This window comes from Ahaetulla prasina, chromosome 1 (genome assembly GCF_028640845.1).
Source record: "Ahaetulla prasina isolate Xishuangbanna chromosome 1, ASM2864084v1, whole genome shotgun sequence".
Taxonomy (NCBI): domain Eukaryota; kingdom Metazoa; phylum Chordata; class Lepidosauria; order Squamata; family Colubridae; genus Ahaetulla; species Ahaetulla prasina.
This window is the reverse complement of record NC_080539.1, coordinates 181,994,353-182,013,032: the sequence shown is the minus strand read 5'-3', so window position 1 is coordinate 182,013,032 and position 18,680 is coordinate 181,994,353. Positions and strand designations below refer to the sequence as shown.

The following is an 18,680-nucleotide window of genomic DNA, read 5'->3' as shown; positions in this document are numbered from 1 at the left end:
CATTGTGAACATGGCTTTTACTAGCAATTCTGAAACTTTTAATTTACTAGCAATTCTCGTAACTTTTAATTATTTCAAATTGGATTTTAAGTTTGATCAGAGAGACATTAGCCAAACTACTGAAGGCTAAGAGAATTAGTTTGCTTAGTACAGGGGTGTAAAACTCACATCATCATGGTATCATCAAGTAATGTATTGGGACTTCTTCCCCCTTCGCTAAATCGAATGTGACCAGTGTGTGACACATCCAGCCCATGGGCTGGGAGTTTAACAGCCCTGGCTTAGTACCTCTCTATATGCTGATCAGGCTAAACTGATTTAGAGAAATATCAGTTAATCTACTTGCAGTGTCACCCTTCTATTATTTTGTTAGTATACTTTAACACTGAGGACTTGTTTATTATAATTAACGAAGTTTTCTCTTAAAATGTTACATATTCCACTGAAGAAAGAAAAAGACCAAAACACTGTTTTGGGCACAGGCTGCCCAATCCTGTGCTACTGATTGCTTCTTGGTTCTGTCATTCTATCTTCCCAGTTGTCTAATTCCTATTTTGTTTCACAAGAAGTACGAATATCCAAGTATTCAGCTTTTATCTCATCCATTTTATACTAATCAGATTTCCAGTTTTCCCTAATATTTCCATTCACCTCCTCAAAGATGGTTTTGAATTCAAGACCAGGGTATCATTAAATAATGTTGCCTTATTCCACCTAATACAAATTTGATTGTACTATATTGTATTGACATCTTAAAAATTAAATACTAAAAATCAGCGGTGACAAAATACATTTTTTCTCACATTTTTCTTTCACATATAAATAGAATTATTTGTTTTGTAATCACACAAATGTCCTTTTCTCTGTACACAAATTCAGATGAATGACATAAAAGATGTTTGAATGGTTTTAAACAAAAATACATTTCACATTAACAGCATATAATTTTATTTGTGGCATTTTGATAGCATACATAATTTTGCAGCACCTGTAAACAAGTCAGTAAAGATTCCTGCTTGAAATAAATTTTATTCTTTGGAATATCTGCATCCAGTCCCATCTCCCATCACAGAGCATAAAGACAGACATTAGAGAAAATAGCCATCATTTTAAAAAAAAAACAACAACCCTTCATTGTGGCAATCTCTAGGATTTATTACATCAATCATTGCACTTGGTTATTTATTGCTACACGGAAAAAAAGACAATATAATAATTAACACTTCTGAGTTCCATGATTGTCCTAAATTTATCTGCTATAAGCTTCAAGGTAGAAAAAAACTGTTTTACAGTGACCTATTCTGCTTCACATTCAGGTTCTAAATAAGGAGTACATAAATGACTTTTTAAAAATTAAAACCAATTGTTGTTTGGATAATCATGACAGGGTGTAAAGAAACTGAAATCAGAAAAAAACCCTCTCGAATTTCAACACTCAAGGCCAATTTGTTTAATCTAGGATGGATTTGATCAATTAAGAGATTATACATCTATCTCCTCTTACTGAGTGTACTGTTCCACTCTGCCCAGGTTTGGTACCGCACCAAAACCTCTACTTGTGGAGCAATTCAGTACAGTTTTGGGGAGGAATAGAACTGTGTCTTGACTAGTGCAAGTAAGGCTTTTCTTTTTAAGGCACCATTTTTACATATTATTTCCGCTTCTGCAAAAGTATGAAGGGAAACCTTTTCTTATCCTAGGAAGAATGAAGAAGTCGTTTTCCCTTCAAGTTCAGTTACCAGAAGGCAGAAGTGGATTTTTGGTGAAAAAATCTTGCAGCTTTAAAAAAAAAAATCCCCTTGCAAGAGGGGAAAAAAATCTTCCTTCTGTGAGGGTATGGAATAACGAAAAGGCAGCTTTGCTCTATGCTGGAGTGTTCCCAAGAAAGCACGAACTATCTCACATTGCTGGTGCTTGGGTGTTAGGGTTTTTGGTTTTTTTTGTAAACCCAAAGTCACGTTTTAAAATTCCCCATGCTTTCTCAATTGTATAATATGTGTGTGTGTGTGTGTGTGTTTGTAGGTTAAAGAAAATAGAAAGTCAGGATTGAAGGTACTATCAAAAAGCTACCTTGTATTGGGAAAAAAATAATACTTTAATGAACATTGGGAGAGAAAAGGCAGATGGTTTCTAAATTTTTATTCTGCAAAACTCTGCAAAATGACTGAGTGTATAACTGCTGCTATTCACGGAAATATAAAAAACTTGTTTTTCCTATGACAAAGAAAAGTGGGGGAAGCTTTTCTAACCACTTTTTAGATAAAATGGCAACAACAAAATACAATGGTACTTTAGGTATCTTGGAGGACGGGCAACTTTTTTGTCTGTCAGTCCATCCACTATGTTTGTTGAAGAAAATGGCTTATAGCTGTTTCTTCTAATTGACTTTTGCAGGGCATTACTTGCAAATGATCTGTTCAAGACCAAACATGCCTCCTCTCATCTCTAAATTCTCTGCAAAATGAGGAGGCTAATAAACCCACAAATGGTGATCCTGACTACTAAGCCAATAATTATTAATCTCTTTATAAATTAGTATGAAATGAATCTCTTTGAGCTAGAAGTTAATAATCTGAGAATATTATTTATTACTATGATTACTAAGGAAAACTAGCAAGAGAAGATGATCACTAAGTGATATATTAGTCATATGTTATTAGCTCTGTATCGATATAGTAAGCAAACAGGCATCATGACTTTACACACCCATGTTTTCATTTCCAGTTTTAATCCACTGATTTATATTTGCAATTAGAATTAAGATTTTTTATTTTAAAAACACCAACATGGTTTGCTCACATCCAAATAAACAAAATATTATTGCCATATAAAACAGGACATAGGCATCAAAATATTCCACTCACTTAGAACAAGCCTAAAATCATTCATGAATCAGTTCTCTCTTTCTATAAAGTTTTAGCATAGCAATGCTAGAAGAAAAAAGGGCTGAATTATATTTTTATCTTTGGCTTAAACAGAGCATTGAATAAGTTCAGTTTTTCTTCTTTACAGAAAATAAATGGGATTTTAGGCTGTAGAAATAACTTAAACAAAATGACTCAAAGAAACCTTGTTAAAAATATACAGTAATCCAATTTGAATTCTAAAGCATAAGCCAAATATTTATCTACAAACTCATTATTGATTTACTGAATACTTTAACAACTATGTAGATGATATACCCTTATTTTAAGAATGCATTTAGAAAACTGGTAGCTTTTTGTTATATGTAGGTTTTTAAAATGTTACGACTATTAGTGCAAAGCATTTTAAAGCTCATAATATTGTAGTGTTAGATTTATAAATTGTAAAAAGAAATGAAACACTCAAGAGAATATTTAACATGTCACATTCTGTAGTAATTAGCAAAAATGTCATATAGGATAATCTCAATTTTATGCCTTGGTTTTTCTAAGTATTCATGTGTTTATATGTGCCTATGTGTCCTAATTATAGATCCTTTCCACAAATTCTATAGTGCAGGAATCACAGTTCTGTACTCTGGATTCTCAGTTAAGGAAATATTACATTATCATAGTGCTAGAGTTTGGTGATCCTTCTGCTTCATAGTGAGAACAAACTCAAAAGACCTGAATAATAAAACATAATATGATTTACGTCATATTCCCTTTAGCATGGTGAAAAGACTAGTAAACGTACAAAACTATACCATTTGCCTCTCTCCTATACTATATATTTTACAGTTTATTTGCAAAGTTATATTGCCTTATTTATAGTACAGATCTCTTAAAATTAGGGCATATTCAATAAAAATATAGTAAGACCCCCCCTTTTATACAGATTCAGTAGTAGTCTCAAGCAAACCCTGCCATACTGCACAGTAAGAAATAAGGCCTCTCCTATATTGGCAAGAAACAAACAAAAAGCTATCCATTTTTTTCCTCATAGCTCGCAGAATATAAATAAGATTATACTCAGATTTTTTTCTAATGGAATGCTATCATCCGTTGGCTTGAGGTTTAAAAAAGTCAATTTCATTTTTGATTCTGAAATCCTGGCACATTAAGGATCAACGGAATGCGACTCTTTCATGTAGTTATGAGAGCTTTCTTGAGCTTTTCTATTTCCATCTGTGAATGATATAAATAGTAAACATTAATCAAATAGAGAATGTTTCATATTTCATACACATTTACAACCCATCAAATATATTTTAAATTTAGTACTGCTCTTCATTCTATTATATTCTAGAAATTCATTGCTGGGATAAGTTATCCTCTGCCATAGCAGTCTTATGCAGCAGCAAATACCACAACAACTGCTATCATGTAATTTATTTATTTAAATTTATATGGCTGTCCATCTCACAAAAAGCAATTCTGGGCAATTAATGCAATGAAAGATGAAATAAATAAAACACATCAGAAAACAAGCCAAAATGGATACTAAGAACAAATTTATTCAAGGAATTTCAAGAAACTGAGTCCCAGTTTGTATAGTTCTGAAGGTTTGAATTCAGTGTTTCAAGGCTTTGCTACTAATGAGTGTTTTGCAAAGTGCCTCATGGCTCTACTCTCTCCCTCCCCTCTTTAATACCTACATGAAGCCACTGGGTGAGATTATACATTGGTACAGAATAAAGCATCATCAATTCTTGTATACTCAACTGCATAATGTGCACCAGTTGTGCCTGATCCTGCATCAGCAGGTCTTGCTTATAGTCACCCATGCCTTAGTAATCTCTTAACTGCAATGAGAATGCCTTTGAAGACCATCTGAAGTTTTAATTTAGTCCAAATGGAACAGGCCAGAAAGTTATGGTGGAGCCCATGGGATGCCACCACATTGTTAGTTCCACTGACTCCCAGCAGGCTTCTGGGTGCCTTTCAAGGTGCTGATTAAGATTTTTCAAACCGTATTTGGCTTAGGACCAGAATATCTGTAGAACTGCCTGTTCCCCAAAACATCAGCCTGGAGGACATGCTCCAGGTTCCCTTGCTTAAATATTGTCCTCTTATGGCACGTAGGAAGTCCTTCTCTTTAGTGACTACTCCTATGCTCTGAAATAATCCCTTCCAATATATGATGAGCTCTAACTCTACTTGCGTTTTAAAAAGTGGTTAAAACTTGGCTTTTCCTTCAGGTGTTTGGGTCTAATTGAGTTATTAATTACGGTTGCCATTTTACATTTTTTTTAACATATGTTTTTGTTATTTTTACTTATTGATTTATTTTATTCGACCTTTGTTATTTTTAGAAATAATTCAAGGTGACATACACACATAATATACTTTCTTCCTATTATTTTTATTGTTTACTTTTGTTCTGTGCTGCCCAGAGACACCCATTGTTTGAGCTGAATGTTTGCCAAATATTTGAGTTGGATATCTTAGAAATGCATGAAAATAACCAAACAAATTTGAACAATAGAGAATTTTCAGTTAACACCACAGTCTTCTATGGTACAATGTAATATTTATTCTCTGGGAAACCTATAGCCTAGAATAAATATCAATTAAAGATGAAATCTTAAATCTAAAGTAGCCATTTTATTCTTTACCCTTCGCTTTCAATTCTGGGTCTGACTATCTCAGTTTTATAGACGATTAAGCTTGCCCTCAATTTCAATTCCAGATTTTACAGGAGAGGATTTTTACCTCCTGCAAACTTGTAAGACTGCAGTTTTGATGGGAAATACGAGTAGATTGTCTAGAATCTTTGAAACATCTTGATTTTCTCAAGATTTAATTTCAAGTGATTACGCAGACATGTGGAAGTGTTTTTAAGTTTCTGTTTAGCTGCACCCTTGACAGTTCTATGTCAATTTGCATTCAAGTACTAATTAGACTCAATTCTACTTAAATTCTAAGCTAGGAAAAGATCAATCACTAACATTAAACAAAACATTAATTACGGTATATTTCCTACATAAACTACATAAAAGTAGTTTACAAAATGGAGATTACATAAATTAAAATTGAATGTCATTTGTATAGTAAAGCTGGAAATAACATCTAACATTTACCTAGTCTTTTACCAATTTTCTCTTTAAAATATTTTCTCCAAAATTGCAATCTTGCCACAATGAAAGTGAAAATTCAAATATGTACCAAGTAGTCTGAATTTGAGGCTTCAGTAAAAGAACAATTAAATAGCAAAAGTCAAATAAAGTACAGGTAGTCTTTGCTTAATAACTGGTCACATTTCAAGTTCCAACATCTGCTCTCCCACATTCATGTGATCACATTTTGTGTGACCAGAAAACAGCACGCATTTATAGCCATTTGCAACATCCTATGGTCATGTGAACACAATTTATGTTTTTTGTTGGTGATCCAGCAAAATATGCCATTAAAAACTATGAGTTGCTTAACAACTGCTGTGTTCACTTTGCAATAGCTGCAAAAATGCTGTAAATCAGGTTGGTCACATGAGTTGCTTAATGAGTGGCATGGTTTACAACAACCATATTTCTGGGCTCATTTAGGATTATAAGTGAAGGACTACCTGTATATCAACAATCATTGTTTTATAGAGCAATTCACACAATATAGCAGTTTGTTGTGCCTCCGATTTTGTGTTTGCATTTTATCATCAGCTACTTTTCATAGTACTTCAGAGGAGCTTCCATCTCATTGGTTAAAATCACCCCATAAAATCTCAGAGAATAGGAGGAAAATTGGCAATAAACCCCACAAAAAAACCCCCATCCGTTCCCTGAAATTAGATGCCTAAAGAAGTCAAAGTATACTTTACTATAGCTGTTTTGTTATGTTCTTGCTAAGAATTTGCATTATTTTATTGAAAGTAATGGGAATTGTTGGGCTTCTATTTAAATATTTTACCTCTAGGTTACTTCGCATCTGCTTTTCTTCCTCCAAGTCTTTTTTCAGTTTTTCCAGTTGTTGCCTTTAAAATTTGCACAGACAAAAATTGCAGTGAAAAACCATCCTTACATAGCTTGTGCAATATACTAGCTAGATCTCGATTTAAATGGTAAGCAGCTTCCAAATGGAGTAGGAATGGCCTACCTTGGGAGCAGAAATATGATCAAGTATTAACCACCTTAAAACTTCCTCTATGAACCAGGAGGAGCATATTTATCTGAGCGCAGAATCTCCTCACCCAGCAAGGAGACTGAAATGAGTATCTGAGTATCTTACCATATTCTGGTTTGCACTCATATATTACCAATAAAACATGAAATCAGCAATCAAAAATAAAATCTCAGCTATTCCTGTTGCAGTACTTATACATACTTCTCACTTATGAACAAAGTAAAGTTGCTTCAGCTAGCCCTTTATCAACAAACATATTATAAAGTATTTCAAAACTAATTCTGGAAATGTATAAAAACATTGAATTAATATGACAAATATAGTAGGTTTTCCCTATCTATCTATATAGTAGGAATTGTAATACATGGTTCTCCAACAGTTGAATTCCTGTCAACCCTAGCCAACAAGACCAATGGTATGTGATGATGGGAACTATAGTATAACAATACCAGAAGGACTTCATGATGCCTAAATCACTTTAAAAAGCCATTGTGGAAAAAAATGAAAAGCTCTTACCCATGCTCTTTTTTCAAGCTTTCTACAGACAACAGGAGATCAAAGATCTGAGATCTTAGTTCTTCTAAAGAATATTTTTCCCCTTCCTCTGTTTCCTGGCTGAGCTTTGCTTCTCCAGCAATAGCATTTATGACAATAGAACTTGGTCTTGGTAATGAAGTCAGAACTGGTGAATTAAGTTTTGACTGCTGAAACACAAGAACCGTGATCTAAATGAGGATGGTGAGAATACAGTCAAATCTATTCACTAAGCAACAGCATTTAGACTTACATATAACTCCACAGTGCTTTACAGCCCTCTCTAAGTGGTAACAGAGTCAAAATTATTTTGCAATCTGCTGCATAAATGAAGACTTGTAATAAAAATGTGGTCTCTTTTATTTTAGAAAAATGATATATTATAATCAGAAAAAGGGAATATGGCAACCTGAGTACCCAAATACCTCATTTACACTGTCCAGCATCCTGAGACCATATCCTGAAAATTCAGCAGCAAAATTTGTGTAGTTTTTAAAAAAAATCTTTGATAAAAATGTGAAATTTGAGGAAAGCTAATCAAAAAGCTGTTGTTCCAATGTTACCCACAACTGAACTAGATAATAAGTAATATTTTATTACTTATACCAATAACAGTATTTGTGCAATTTGTTTCATCCGGCTGACATAAAAAATCTAATTTTAATAATCTCCCACCCATAATTGCTCAAGCTAAATCTGTACCAATGCACTAGAACAGTGGTTCTCAACCTGTGGTCCATGGACCACTGGGAGGCCATAATGTCCTGACAGGGGCTCCGCAAAGCTTGAAGAAATGTTTTGATTTAAATCTTGAGTTAAGTCTTGGTGGTCCATGGCCACAAAAGGTATTTAAAGGGAGTCTGTGGTAAAGAAAAGATTGAAAACTACCGCGTTAGAATATTACAGTAAGAATATAAAGATATTCTAATCATTTTGATTTCTTAGTACAGATGAACACAAGCAATGTCAACATACCTTTTTACACTCAGATAATTTTAATTTGGCACTTTCTTCTTCCTCTTTATGCACCTTCACATTTTTTTCTATGTTTTGAGTCTGAGTAGGCTTCAACCGAGAAAGGAAACATAAAACAGAAATCAGTTTTTGAGAAGTGTATTTACTCTAAAAACTTTTTAGTATATCCATTTATAAAATCAACTAGTACATTTTATTTTATTCCTAAATAAAATTCAAGACATTGGTTAGCAACTATTTCTTTACAAAATGGCTAGCTACGCTTTAGTAACCACCTTTTTCACCTTGTTACTCATGTTCTGAGATCAAATGGGCCTTGCTGCGTCAGGGAACTCCACAATCTGCAATGATCACTAAAATTCATGCCATTACAGTTTTACCGAACTGAGAACTACTAGGCACTGTGTCCTGGAATGTGGTGAGTGATGTCCCCAACCCATTAGTGTTTTGGAAGCCAGAAGACACTACGTTATTTCAGCAGGCATTTGGTGGATTTCTCTTTTTCACTGGATTTGATTTGATCCAATGACTGGGGGAGGGGGGATTTTCGTGTGGGCGTACTTTAACAAATTTTGGATATTTATTGTAAACTGACTTGAGTCTCACAAGTAAAACTTGTATATAAATGACTGTTTCCCTGTCTATTTATATGGTCTCTGAACACTTAGAGATGTCTAAGTTCTCCAGGTCATGGTTGTCCCAAAGATGCTTTTTTCAAGAGAAAACTGGATTTTCTGGTTTTTCTTTGAAGACAACGAAGAGAACAATAAAAGAACCTACATTGTCATTCCATACATTGCAGGAATATCGGAAAAACTCAGGAGGATCTCCAGCCAACACAACATATGTGCTCACTTTAAACCAAAGAATACACTAAGGCAGAAGCTTGTCCACCCCAAGGATAAAACACCCAGACACAAACTGACCAACGTGGTATATGCAGTACAATGCAGTTAGCCATGTGCAGATCTGTACATTGGGAAAAGAAAACAACCACTTCATAAACACATGGCAGAACATAGGAGAAAAAAACCATCAGGACTAAATTCAATACTCCATATGCATTTAGAAGCTACAGGCCACTCTTTTGAAGACAGCAAAGTCCACATTTTGGACAAGAGGACTGCTGGTTTGAAAGAGAGGTTAAAGAGACCATCTATGTCAAAACTGAACAGCACTCTCTCAACAGAGGGGGAGGGATACGACATCATCTATCTCCAGTCTACAACACAGTCCTTTCAACAGTTCCAAGAAGGCTCCACACTCATTTGCACCACTCAGATGACCTTGATGACACAGATAAATCTCCACGTGACCTTAACAACTCTCTAAAAGAATGCAAATGACCAGCTGTGCAGAGTATAAATCCTTCCATTCCCAACCATCCAGTCAGAGCTGAAGAAGCTTCTTGGATGAGAAGCGAAATGTCTTCAAAGAACAAGCAGAAAGTCCAGTTGCCTCTTGAAAAAGTACCTTTGGGACAACTATGACCGGGATGACTGAGAATCTCCACAGACATTCTGATATTTTTTATTTTCCAGGTGCAAGCCAAATGCCCATCCTTCTCTGCCCAAAAGGTTTCTACCTGTCCAATCCAGTCAGGCAGAATGGTCATGCTTTGGGGCCTGTTGGCTAAGAAATACCAGTTGGTGGGGCCTAGAGGATATGCCTTTTCTGCTATAGCACTCGCGTTCTAGAACATTCTCCCCTTGGAGATCAGAATGATCCCAACGCTGCTGGCTTTGAGCTGGGCTTGGGACCCAAAGTGTGTGCTGTTTCATGGTTAATTTAATCATTATGATGGGTAATTTATATATAAGTGGTTCATGTACTCACAGGATTCTTGCCATTGAAGCGAGTAGGAAGTCTTCTGCCGGGCATCTTTGGCCTGTTTGCAGTGGGATGTGATAAATTATCTGAGGTAGGTGATAGATCATCAAAGCTTAAAAGTTCTAAAAAAAATTGAAAGCAGAGAACATAATGAAAACTCACTACTTTTGAGATGTTGCTACCAAAAATACTCTACATTCTAGCATGGAAAAGAAATGAAGTGAGTATTAATGGGTTAAAAGAATATGCCATCTTTAAAATGTTGAAGAGGCAAGACAGTGTAGGAGAGAAACTCACGAATTTCTAATGCAAGGATAGATATTTCTTAAAACACCAAAACAGCATGCAATTCAAATAGAGAAGTTACTGAGCCAGCTCCCACACTTCAGGTTTGTGACACGTCTCCCACGGGACAAGACCTTGAATTATCTTTTTTATGCCAATTCATCTCATGTACACCTCTTCATTTATAATATTTGTTTCATGTTTATACATCTCTATCAAGCGTATCAAAATTATGCCCACCCAAGCCAATTATATACATCCTTTATTTCACAATTGCTGCCATAAACTGAAGACTTATGGCAGCAATTGGGCCAAAACTGCCATTGCTAAGCAATACAATTGTACTGTAAAGTGTGGTACCACATGGCTGTGTCACTTAGCAGTGGCAGTTCCAACACTTCTGGTTGCCCTAATTAAGTGAGGATCTCATGTGACTGCTATTTCTGACTTTCTGCTGGCTTCTCCAATGACTTTGTTTGTGGGTAGTTGGCAGGAAACTTTGGAAATTGTAATCATGTGACTGCAGCTTGCTTCAACAATTGCGAGGCAGGTGGAGCACCAAGATCACAATCATGTGACCACAGGGATACTGACAAGTAATAATTCCCCCTTGTTCAGCATCATTTGAACTCTTGTTGAATGAACGGCGGTAACCTAAGTACCATCTATACTCACAATATCTCTTTATTCTCAGACAGTGCTAGCTACATTACTGATCACAATTCATATACTTTCATACATATAGTCCTCCATCTAACAGATTTTTCACAGTATTATGTCCCTCATACATTCTTTCCTAGCAGCAGCAAGAAGCGATACCCTAGAGCAGGGGTCACCAACCTTTCGGACCTCAGGGACCACTAAATTCATAATTTTAAATCCCACAGACCACTAATATGATCTGCCTAATGATCGGCTGCCTGGGCGTGGCTTGGTGGTCATGTGACTGGGTGGGTCTCTCCCCTCCCAACCACTCTTCACCTCCCTGCCCGGGCTCCTCAGGGCCCCAACAGAAAGCAGTTGTTGGAGCTAAGCAGCTACCACAAGAAAGAGTTGGCAAAAGTTCAAATTGGATCTGACCGAGAAGGAGGCTCAGTAGAAGCACCTCATTGAGGACTACAAACATAGGCTTTCCAAGCAGAGGCAAAATTTGCAGGAGTGAAAGGCCAGGTATAGGCGCCTGGAGGCTCAGCGGGCTGAGATGGTCAGCCAGTTTGAAGCTATGATGCAGTCCCACTGGAACAAGGAGCTCTGGCTCTTTGCCACCAGCAGCACTTCCCTCCAGCCTTCACCCAAAGCCCTGCACCTGGAGGCCGAAGCAGACCCCAAGTCGGAATTTCTGTCCCCCTCTGACTCACATGAAAAGACCCCGAAGGGGGAGACTCTCTGCAGCAACAAAAGTTAATTGCACGTATCTGTCCTAGGGGTCGTACTTTGAGGACCCCTGATTTAGTGCCATATAAAAAATGCAAATAATTTTTCTCCATGGACCACCAGTTGGTGACCACTGCCCTAGAGTACAGATAATTTTCATTTAGTGACTGTAACTGGGGCCAGTAACTCAGTTATTAAGCAAAGTGGTTCCTAAATGAAAATCACGTAACTGCAACTGTGCTTATGATTTTGTGCAGGACAATGTATACTAACCGACTGGAATAGCAAACATGTGACGGAACGAGAGAACTTGTAAAGGTCAGAAATACTGGTATTGATCACGAATTAATTTTTCAGCACTACAATAACTGTGAACAGCCACTGTCCAGGGCAGTCACAAAGTGACTACTATCTCTACTGATTATTTCTTTATATTTCTATTTCACAATTGTACAAATGGATAAGAGGACTGAAGCTAAATTCTCATTTCCTGATACTTGATTTATCAAAAGTGCTTTTGATTAATTGAAATAAAATTGACTGCAGACCAGTTGCTTTAACATCTGTAGTCATGAAAGCCTGAAAGGCTAGTGCTTTCCTACTTGAAAACCATCACGGATCCGCTGTTAGACACCTTGCAATTTGCATACCGAGCAAATAGATCAACAGATGATGCTGTTAATATGGCTCTGCACTACATCCTACAACATCTTGAATCTCCAAGGATCTATGTAAGGGTCCCCTCTGTAGACTTTAGTTCAGCATTCAATACCATCATTACAGACACTCTTCTAACTAAGCTAAACCAGCTACAAGTACCTGAACAGACTTGTAAGTGGATCACAAGCTTCCTAACAAACAGGAAGCAGCAGGTGAAGCTAAGCAAGATCACATCAAATACCTGTACAATTAGCACAGGGGGCCCCCAAAGCTGTGTGCTCTCCCCACTTCTCTTCTCTCTGTCTACCAATGATTGCATCTCCAACGATCCATTTGTTAAACTACTGAAGTTCACAGATGACACAACAGTGATCTCATTCGTCATTCGAGACAATGACGAATCCGCATCTAGACGTGAGGTCGAACGATTAGCCTTGTGATGCGACTGTAACAATCTGGAACTGAACACACTCAAAACTGTAGAAATGGTGGTAGACTTTAGGAGAAAACCTTCCATACTTCCACATCTCACTATACTTGACAACACAATATCAACAGTAGAAACCTTTAAATTTCTAGGTTCTATTATATCGCAAGATCTAAAATGGACAGTTAACATCAAAAACATCATCACAAAAGGACAACAAAGACTGTTCTTTCTGCGCCAACTCAGAAAGCTCAAACTGCCCAAGGAGCTACTGATCCAGTTCTACAGAGGAATTATTGAGTCTGTCATTTGCACCTCTATAACTGTCTGGTTTGATTCTGCAACCCAACAAGAAAGACACAGACTTCAGAGGATAATTAGAACTGCAGAAAAAATAATTGCTACCAACCTGCCTTCCATTGAGGACCTGTATACTGCACGAATCAAGAAGAGGGCCGTGAAAATATTTACAGATCCCTCACATCCTGGACATAAACTGTTTCAACTCCTACCATCAAAATGATGCTATAGAGCATTGCACATCAGAACAACTAGACACAAGAACAGTTTTTTCCCGAAGGCCATCACTCTGCTAAACAAATAATTCCCTCAACACTGTCAAACTATTTACTAAATCTACACTACTATTAATCTTCTCATCGTTTTCATCACCAATCTCTTTCCACTTATGACTGTATGACTGTAACTTTTTGTTGCTATCATTAAGGGTTAAATTGCAACCTATGACCATCATTTGTGTTGTAAATGTTGTACCTTTGATGAAGGTATTTTTTTTTCTTTTATGTACACTGAGAGCATATGCACCAAAACAAATTCCTTGTGTGTTCAATCACTCTTGGCCAATAAAATTCTATTCTATTCTATTCTATAATTATGAAAAAAAGGAAATGAAGTCCCTATTAAAAGATAATCTTTCTTTGCATAAATATAATGGCTATTTACTAAGACTATTAACCGTATAAAACAAAATCCCAGGAGAGATTATATAGACCTCATATCAAGACTACCAGAACAAAGTAGAAAATGAGTTCTACAATCTTAAAAGGACCAGAAAAAAGTATAAGAAAGTACCGTATATACTCGAGTATAAGCCGAGTTTTTCAGCACGTTTTTTGTGCTGAAAAACGTCCCCTCGGCTTATACTCGGGTCTATACGGCTTATACTCGAGTTTTGTTTTTTTTAAGCCCCTCGGCTTATACTCGAGTATATACGGCTTATACTCGAGTTTTTTTCACATTTTACCGGACGGGCTGGAAGCCCTGCGGTGCAGTGAGAGCCAGCCTTCTCAGCTGAGGAGGAGGTTTCCCCAACCGGTAGGTGCCTCATTTCCACCCTAGTTTACCCCAGTTTTGGGGTGCTTATATTCGAGTATATACGGTATCTAAAAAAACAGATCATTAGACTGGTGTGATTGCGGGCTGGTTGCTCCAGTAAGGAAATTCCACATCAGCACCTCCTCCTTAAATAACATTCATCAGAACATTTTCATCCACGGGAACAGGAGACTATTCAGGTTAATTTTACATTTGTATTCTACAATAAATGAAAAAAGAAACTATAGCCCAACCTACCGAAAACATAACAGTAAAAAACAGTAAAAAACAGACCAGAAATAAAAGTTAAAATAAGCAGCCCCTTCCAACTCTGTTAATCTGTTAAATAATTTCAAGAATATTTTTAAATGGAGCCCCATGTTCAACGTTCTGCAAAAATCTAAATAGAAGGTTACAAAAGTGTGGATAATTAAGACAGGGTTAGAGTTGAAAAATTATATTTAGCTGATAAACACGGTCCTGATATCTAATCCTCTTCAGCTAATATACCCATCAATAGCAGTAGGAAAGGGAGGCAAGGACCACAGTAATCAGCAATAAATTCATCTATCTTCAAGACTGTGGGATTCAAGGCACCAAATCCCATTGCTACTTAATTTATTGAGGATATGGAGATGTTGTGAGGATATTATATAGTCTATGTGAGGAAGTGAGACCCTTTGGAGTACTAGGCAAAAACCCTGACTCTAACTCTTTGGAGTAGCATAAGCCAGAGGTTGAAGGATATGACTATGGTTGCTTGTGAACATCTGCTGAGATGGTATTCAGGAGGACAATCAACCTATCACATATTGGCACCAAAATTGGTTCAGGAATTACCCTTAAAACTATTTTTTAAACTGGATTTGTAAAACAATATTTTGTACAGACTGTGATTGGTACTGAACATGCTTCAACTTCGCTTTTACAAGCATTTTTTCTACAACCACATCAGTTGAAGAGGTTGTAAAAAATGCTTTTAAAAGCCTGTGATGATCAGGCAACTCAACTGGGATCACCAGAGGAGCCTTTTAAAGCATTTTTGGCTGAAGAAAAATGCTTTTAAAAGCCTGTGATGATCAGGCAACTCAACTGGGATCACCAGAGGAGCCTTTTAAAGCATTTTTGGCTGAAGAAAAATGCTTTTAAAAGCTTTAAAGCTTTTCTACAACCACATCAGTTGAAGAGGTTGTAAAAAATGCTTTTAAAAGCTTTAAAGCTTTTCTACAACCACATCAGTTGAAGAGGTTGTAAAAAATGCTTTTAAAGCATTTTTGGCTGAAGAAAAATGCTTTTAAAAGCTTTAAAGCTTTTCTACAACCACATCAGTTGAAGAGGTTGTAAAAAAAATGTTTTTTAAAGCCTGTGGTGATCGGGCAACTCAACTGGGATCACCAGAGGAGCCTTTTAAAAGCCTGTGATGATCAGGCAACTCAACTGGGATCACCAGAGGAGCCTTTTAAAAGCCTGTGATGATCAGGCAACTCAACTGGGATCACCAGAGGAGCCTTTTAAAAGCTTTAAAGCTTTTCTACAACCACATCAGTTGAAGAGGTTGTAAAAAATGCTTTTAAAAGCTTTAAAGCTTTTCTACAACCACATCAGTTGAAGAGGTTGTAAAAAATGCTTTTAAAAGCTTTAAAGCTTTTCTACAACCACATCAGTTGAAGAGGTTGTAAAAAATGCTTTTAAAAGCTTTAAAGCTTTTCTACAACCACATCAGTTGAAGAGGTTGTAAAAAATGCTTTTAAAGCATTTTTGGCTGAAGAAAAATGCTTTTAAAAGCCTGTGATGATCAGGCAACTCAACTGGGATCACCAGAGGAGCCTTTTAAAGCATTTTTGGCTGAAGAAAAATGCTTTTAAAAGCCTGTGATGATCAGGCAACTCAACTGGGATCACCAGAGGAGCCTTTTAAAAGCCTGTGATGATCAGGCAACTCAACTGGGATCACCAGAGGAGCCTTTTAAAAGCTTTAAAGCTTTTCTACAACCACATCAGTTGAAGAGGTTGTAAAAAATGCTTTTAAAGCATTTTTGGCTGAAGAAAAATGCTTTTAAAGCATTTTTGGCTGAAGAAAAATGCTTTTAAAGCATTTTTGGCTGAAGAAAAATGCTTTTAAAGCATTTTTGGCTGAAGAAAAATGCTTTTAAAGCATTTTTGGCTGAAGAAAAATGCTTTTAAAGCATTTTTGGCTGAAGAAAAATGCTTTTAAAAGCTTTAAAGCTTTACTACAACCACATCAGTTGAAGAGGTTGTAAAAAATGCTTTTAAAAGCCTGTGATGATCAGGCAACTCAACTGGGATCACCAGAGGAGCCTTTTAAAAGCTTTAAAAGCTTTTCTACAACCTCAGTCGAAGTGGTTGTAGAAAAAATACTTTTAAAGCATTTTTGGCTGAAGAAAAATGCTTTTAAAAGCCTGTGATGATCAGGCAACTCAACTGGGATCACCAGAGGAGCCTTTTAAAAGCCTGTGATGATCAGGCAACTCAACTGGGATCACCAGAGGAGCCTTTTAAAAGCCTGTGATGATCAGGCAACTCAACTGGGATCACCAGAGGAGCCTTTTAAAGCATTTTTGGCTGAAGAAAAATGCTTTTAAAAGCCTGTGATGATCAGGCAACTCAACTGGGATCACCAGAGGAGCCTTTTAAAAGCCTGTGATGATCAGGCAACTCAACTGGGATCACCAGAGGAGCCTTTTAAAAGCCTGTGATGATCAGGCAACTCAACTGGGATCACCAGAGGAGCCTTTTAAAAGCCTGTGATGATCAGGCAACTCAACTGGGATCACCAGAGGAGCCTTTTAAAAGCCTGTGATGATCAGGCAACTCAACTGGGATCACCAGAGGAGCCTTTTAAAGCATTTTTGGCTGAAGAAAAATGCTTTTAAAAGCTTTAAAGCTTTTCTACAACCACATCAGTTGAAGAGGTTGTAAAAAATGCTTTTAAAAGCTTTAAAGCTTTTCTACAACCACATCAGTTGAAGAGGTTGTAAAAAATGCTTTTAAAAGCCTGTGATGATCAGGCAACTCAACTGGGATCACCAGAGGATGCTGTTAATATGGCTCTGCACTACATCCTACAACATCTTGAGTCTCCAAAGACCTATGCAAGGGTCCTTTTGTAGACTTTAGTTCAGCATTCAATACCATCATTCCAGACATTCTTCTAACTAAGCTAAACCAGCTACAGGTACCAGAACAGACTTGTAAGTGGATCACAAGCTTCCTAACAAACAGGAAGCAGCAGGTGAAGCTAAGCAAGATCACATCAAATACCTGTACAATTAGCACAGGGGCCCCCAAGGCTGTGTGCTCTCCCCACTTCTCTTCTCTGTATACCAATGATTGCATGTCCAACAATCCATTTATTAAACTACTGAAGTTCGCAGATGACACAACATGATTGGTCTCATTCGAGACAATGACGAATCCGCATATAGACGAGAGGTCGAACGACTAGCCTTGTGGTGCGACCGAAACAATCTGAAACTGAATACACTCAAAACTGTAGAAATGGTGGTAGACTTTAGGAGAAACCCTTCCATACTTCCACCTCTCACAATACTAGACAACACAGTATCAACAGTAGAAACCTTTAAATTTCTAGGTTCTATCATATCGCAAGATCTAAAATGGACAGCTAACATCAAAACATCATTAAAAAGGACAACAAAGAATGTTCTTTCTGCGCCAACTCAGTAAGCTCAAACTGCCCAAGGAGCTGCTGATTCAGTTCTACAGAAGAATTATTGAGTCTGTCATTTGCACCTCTATAACTGTCTGTTTTGGTTCTGCAACCCAACAAGAAAAACACAGACTTCAGAGGATAATTAGAACTGCAGAAAAAATAATTGCTACCAACCTGCGAAAACATAACAGTAAAAACAGACCAGAAATACTGGTATTGATCACGAATTAATTTTTCAGCACTACAATAACTGTGAACTGCCACTGTCCAGGGCAGTCACTAAGTGAATACTATCTTTACCGATTATTTCTTTATATTTCTATTTCATAATTGTACAAATGGATAAGAGGGCTGAAGCTAAATTCTCATTTCCTGATACTTGATTTATCAAAAGTGCTTTTGATTAATTGAAATAAAATTGACTACAGACCAGTTGCTTTAACATCTGTAGTCACGAAAGCCTTTGAAAGGCTAGTGCTTTCCTACTTGAAAACCATCACGGATCCACTATTAGACCCCTTGCAATTTGCATACCGAGCATAGATCAA

General features: G+C 36.8%; 1 protein-coding gene across 1 annotated transcript in view; it reads right to left on the bottom strand.

Moving 5' to 3' along the window:
- Positions 1 to 1,114: 1,114 nt before the first annotated feature.
- The window catches only part of CD2AP (CD2 associated protein), an 87,320-nt gene continuing 69,754 nt past the window's right edge, over positions 1,115 to 18,680 (bottom strand). Inside the window, exons 14-18 of the mRNA XM_058183768.1 lie at positions 10,365 to 10,480; positions 8,529 to 8,618; positions 7,536 to 7,723; positions 6,807 to 6,870; positions 1,115 to 4,091 (exon numbers count right to left, since the gene is read on the bottom strand). Coding sequence (XP_058039751.1) covers positions 4,050 to 4,091; positions 6,807 to 6,870; positions 7,536 to 7,723; positions 8,529 to 8,618; positions 10,365 to 10,480 — 500 coding nt within the window. The 3' untranslated portion in view covers positions 1,115 to 4,049. The remainder of the gene's footprint in view (positions 4,092 to 6,806; positions 6,871 to 7,535; positions 7,724 to 8,528; positions 8,619 to 10,364; positions 10,481 to 18,680) is intronic.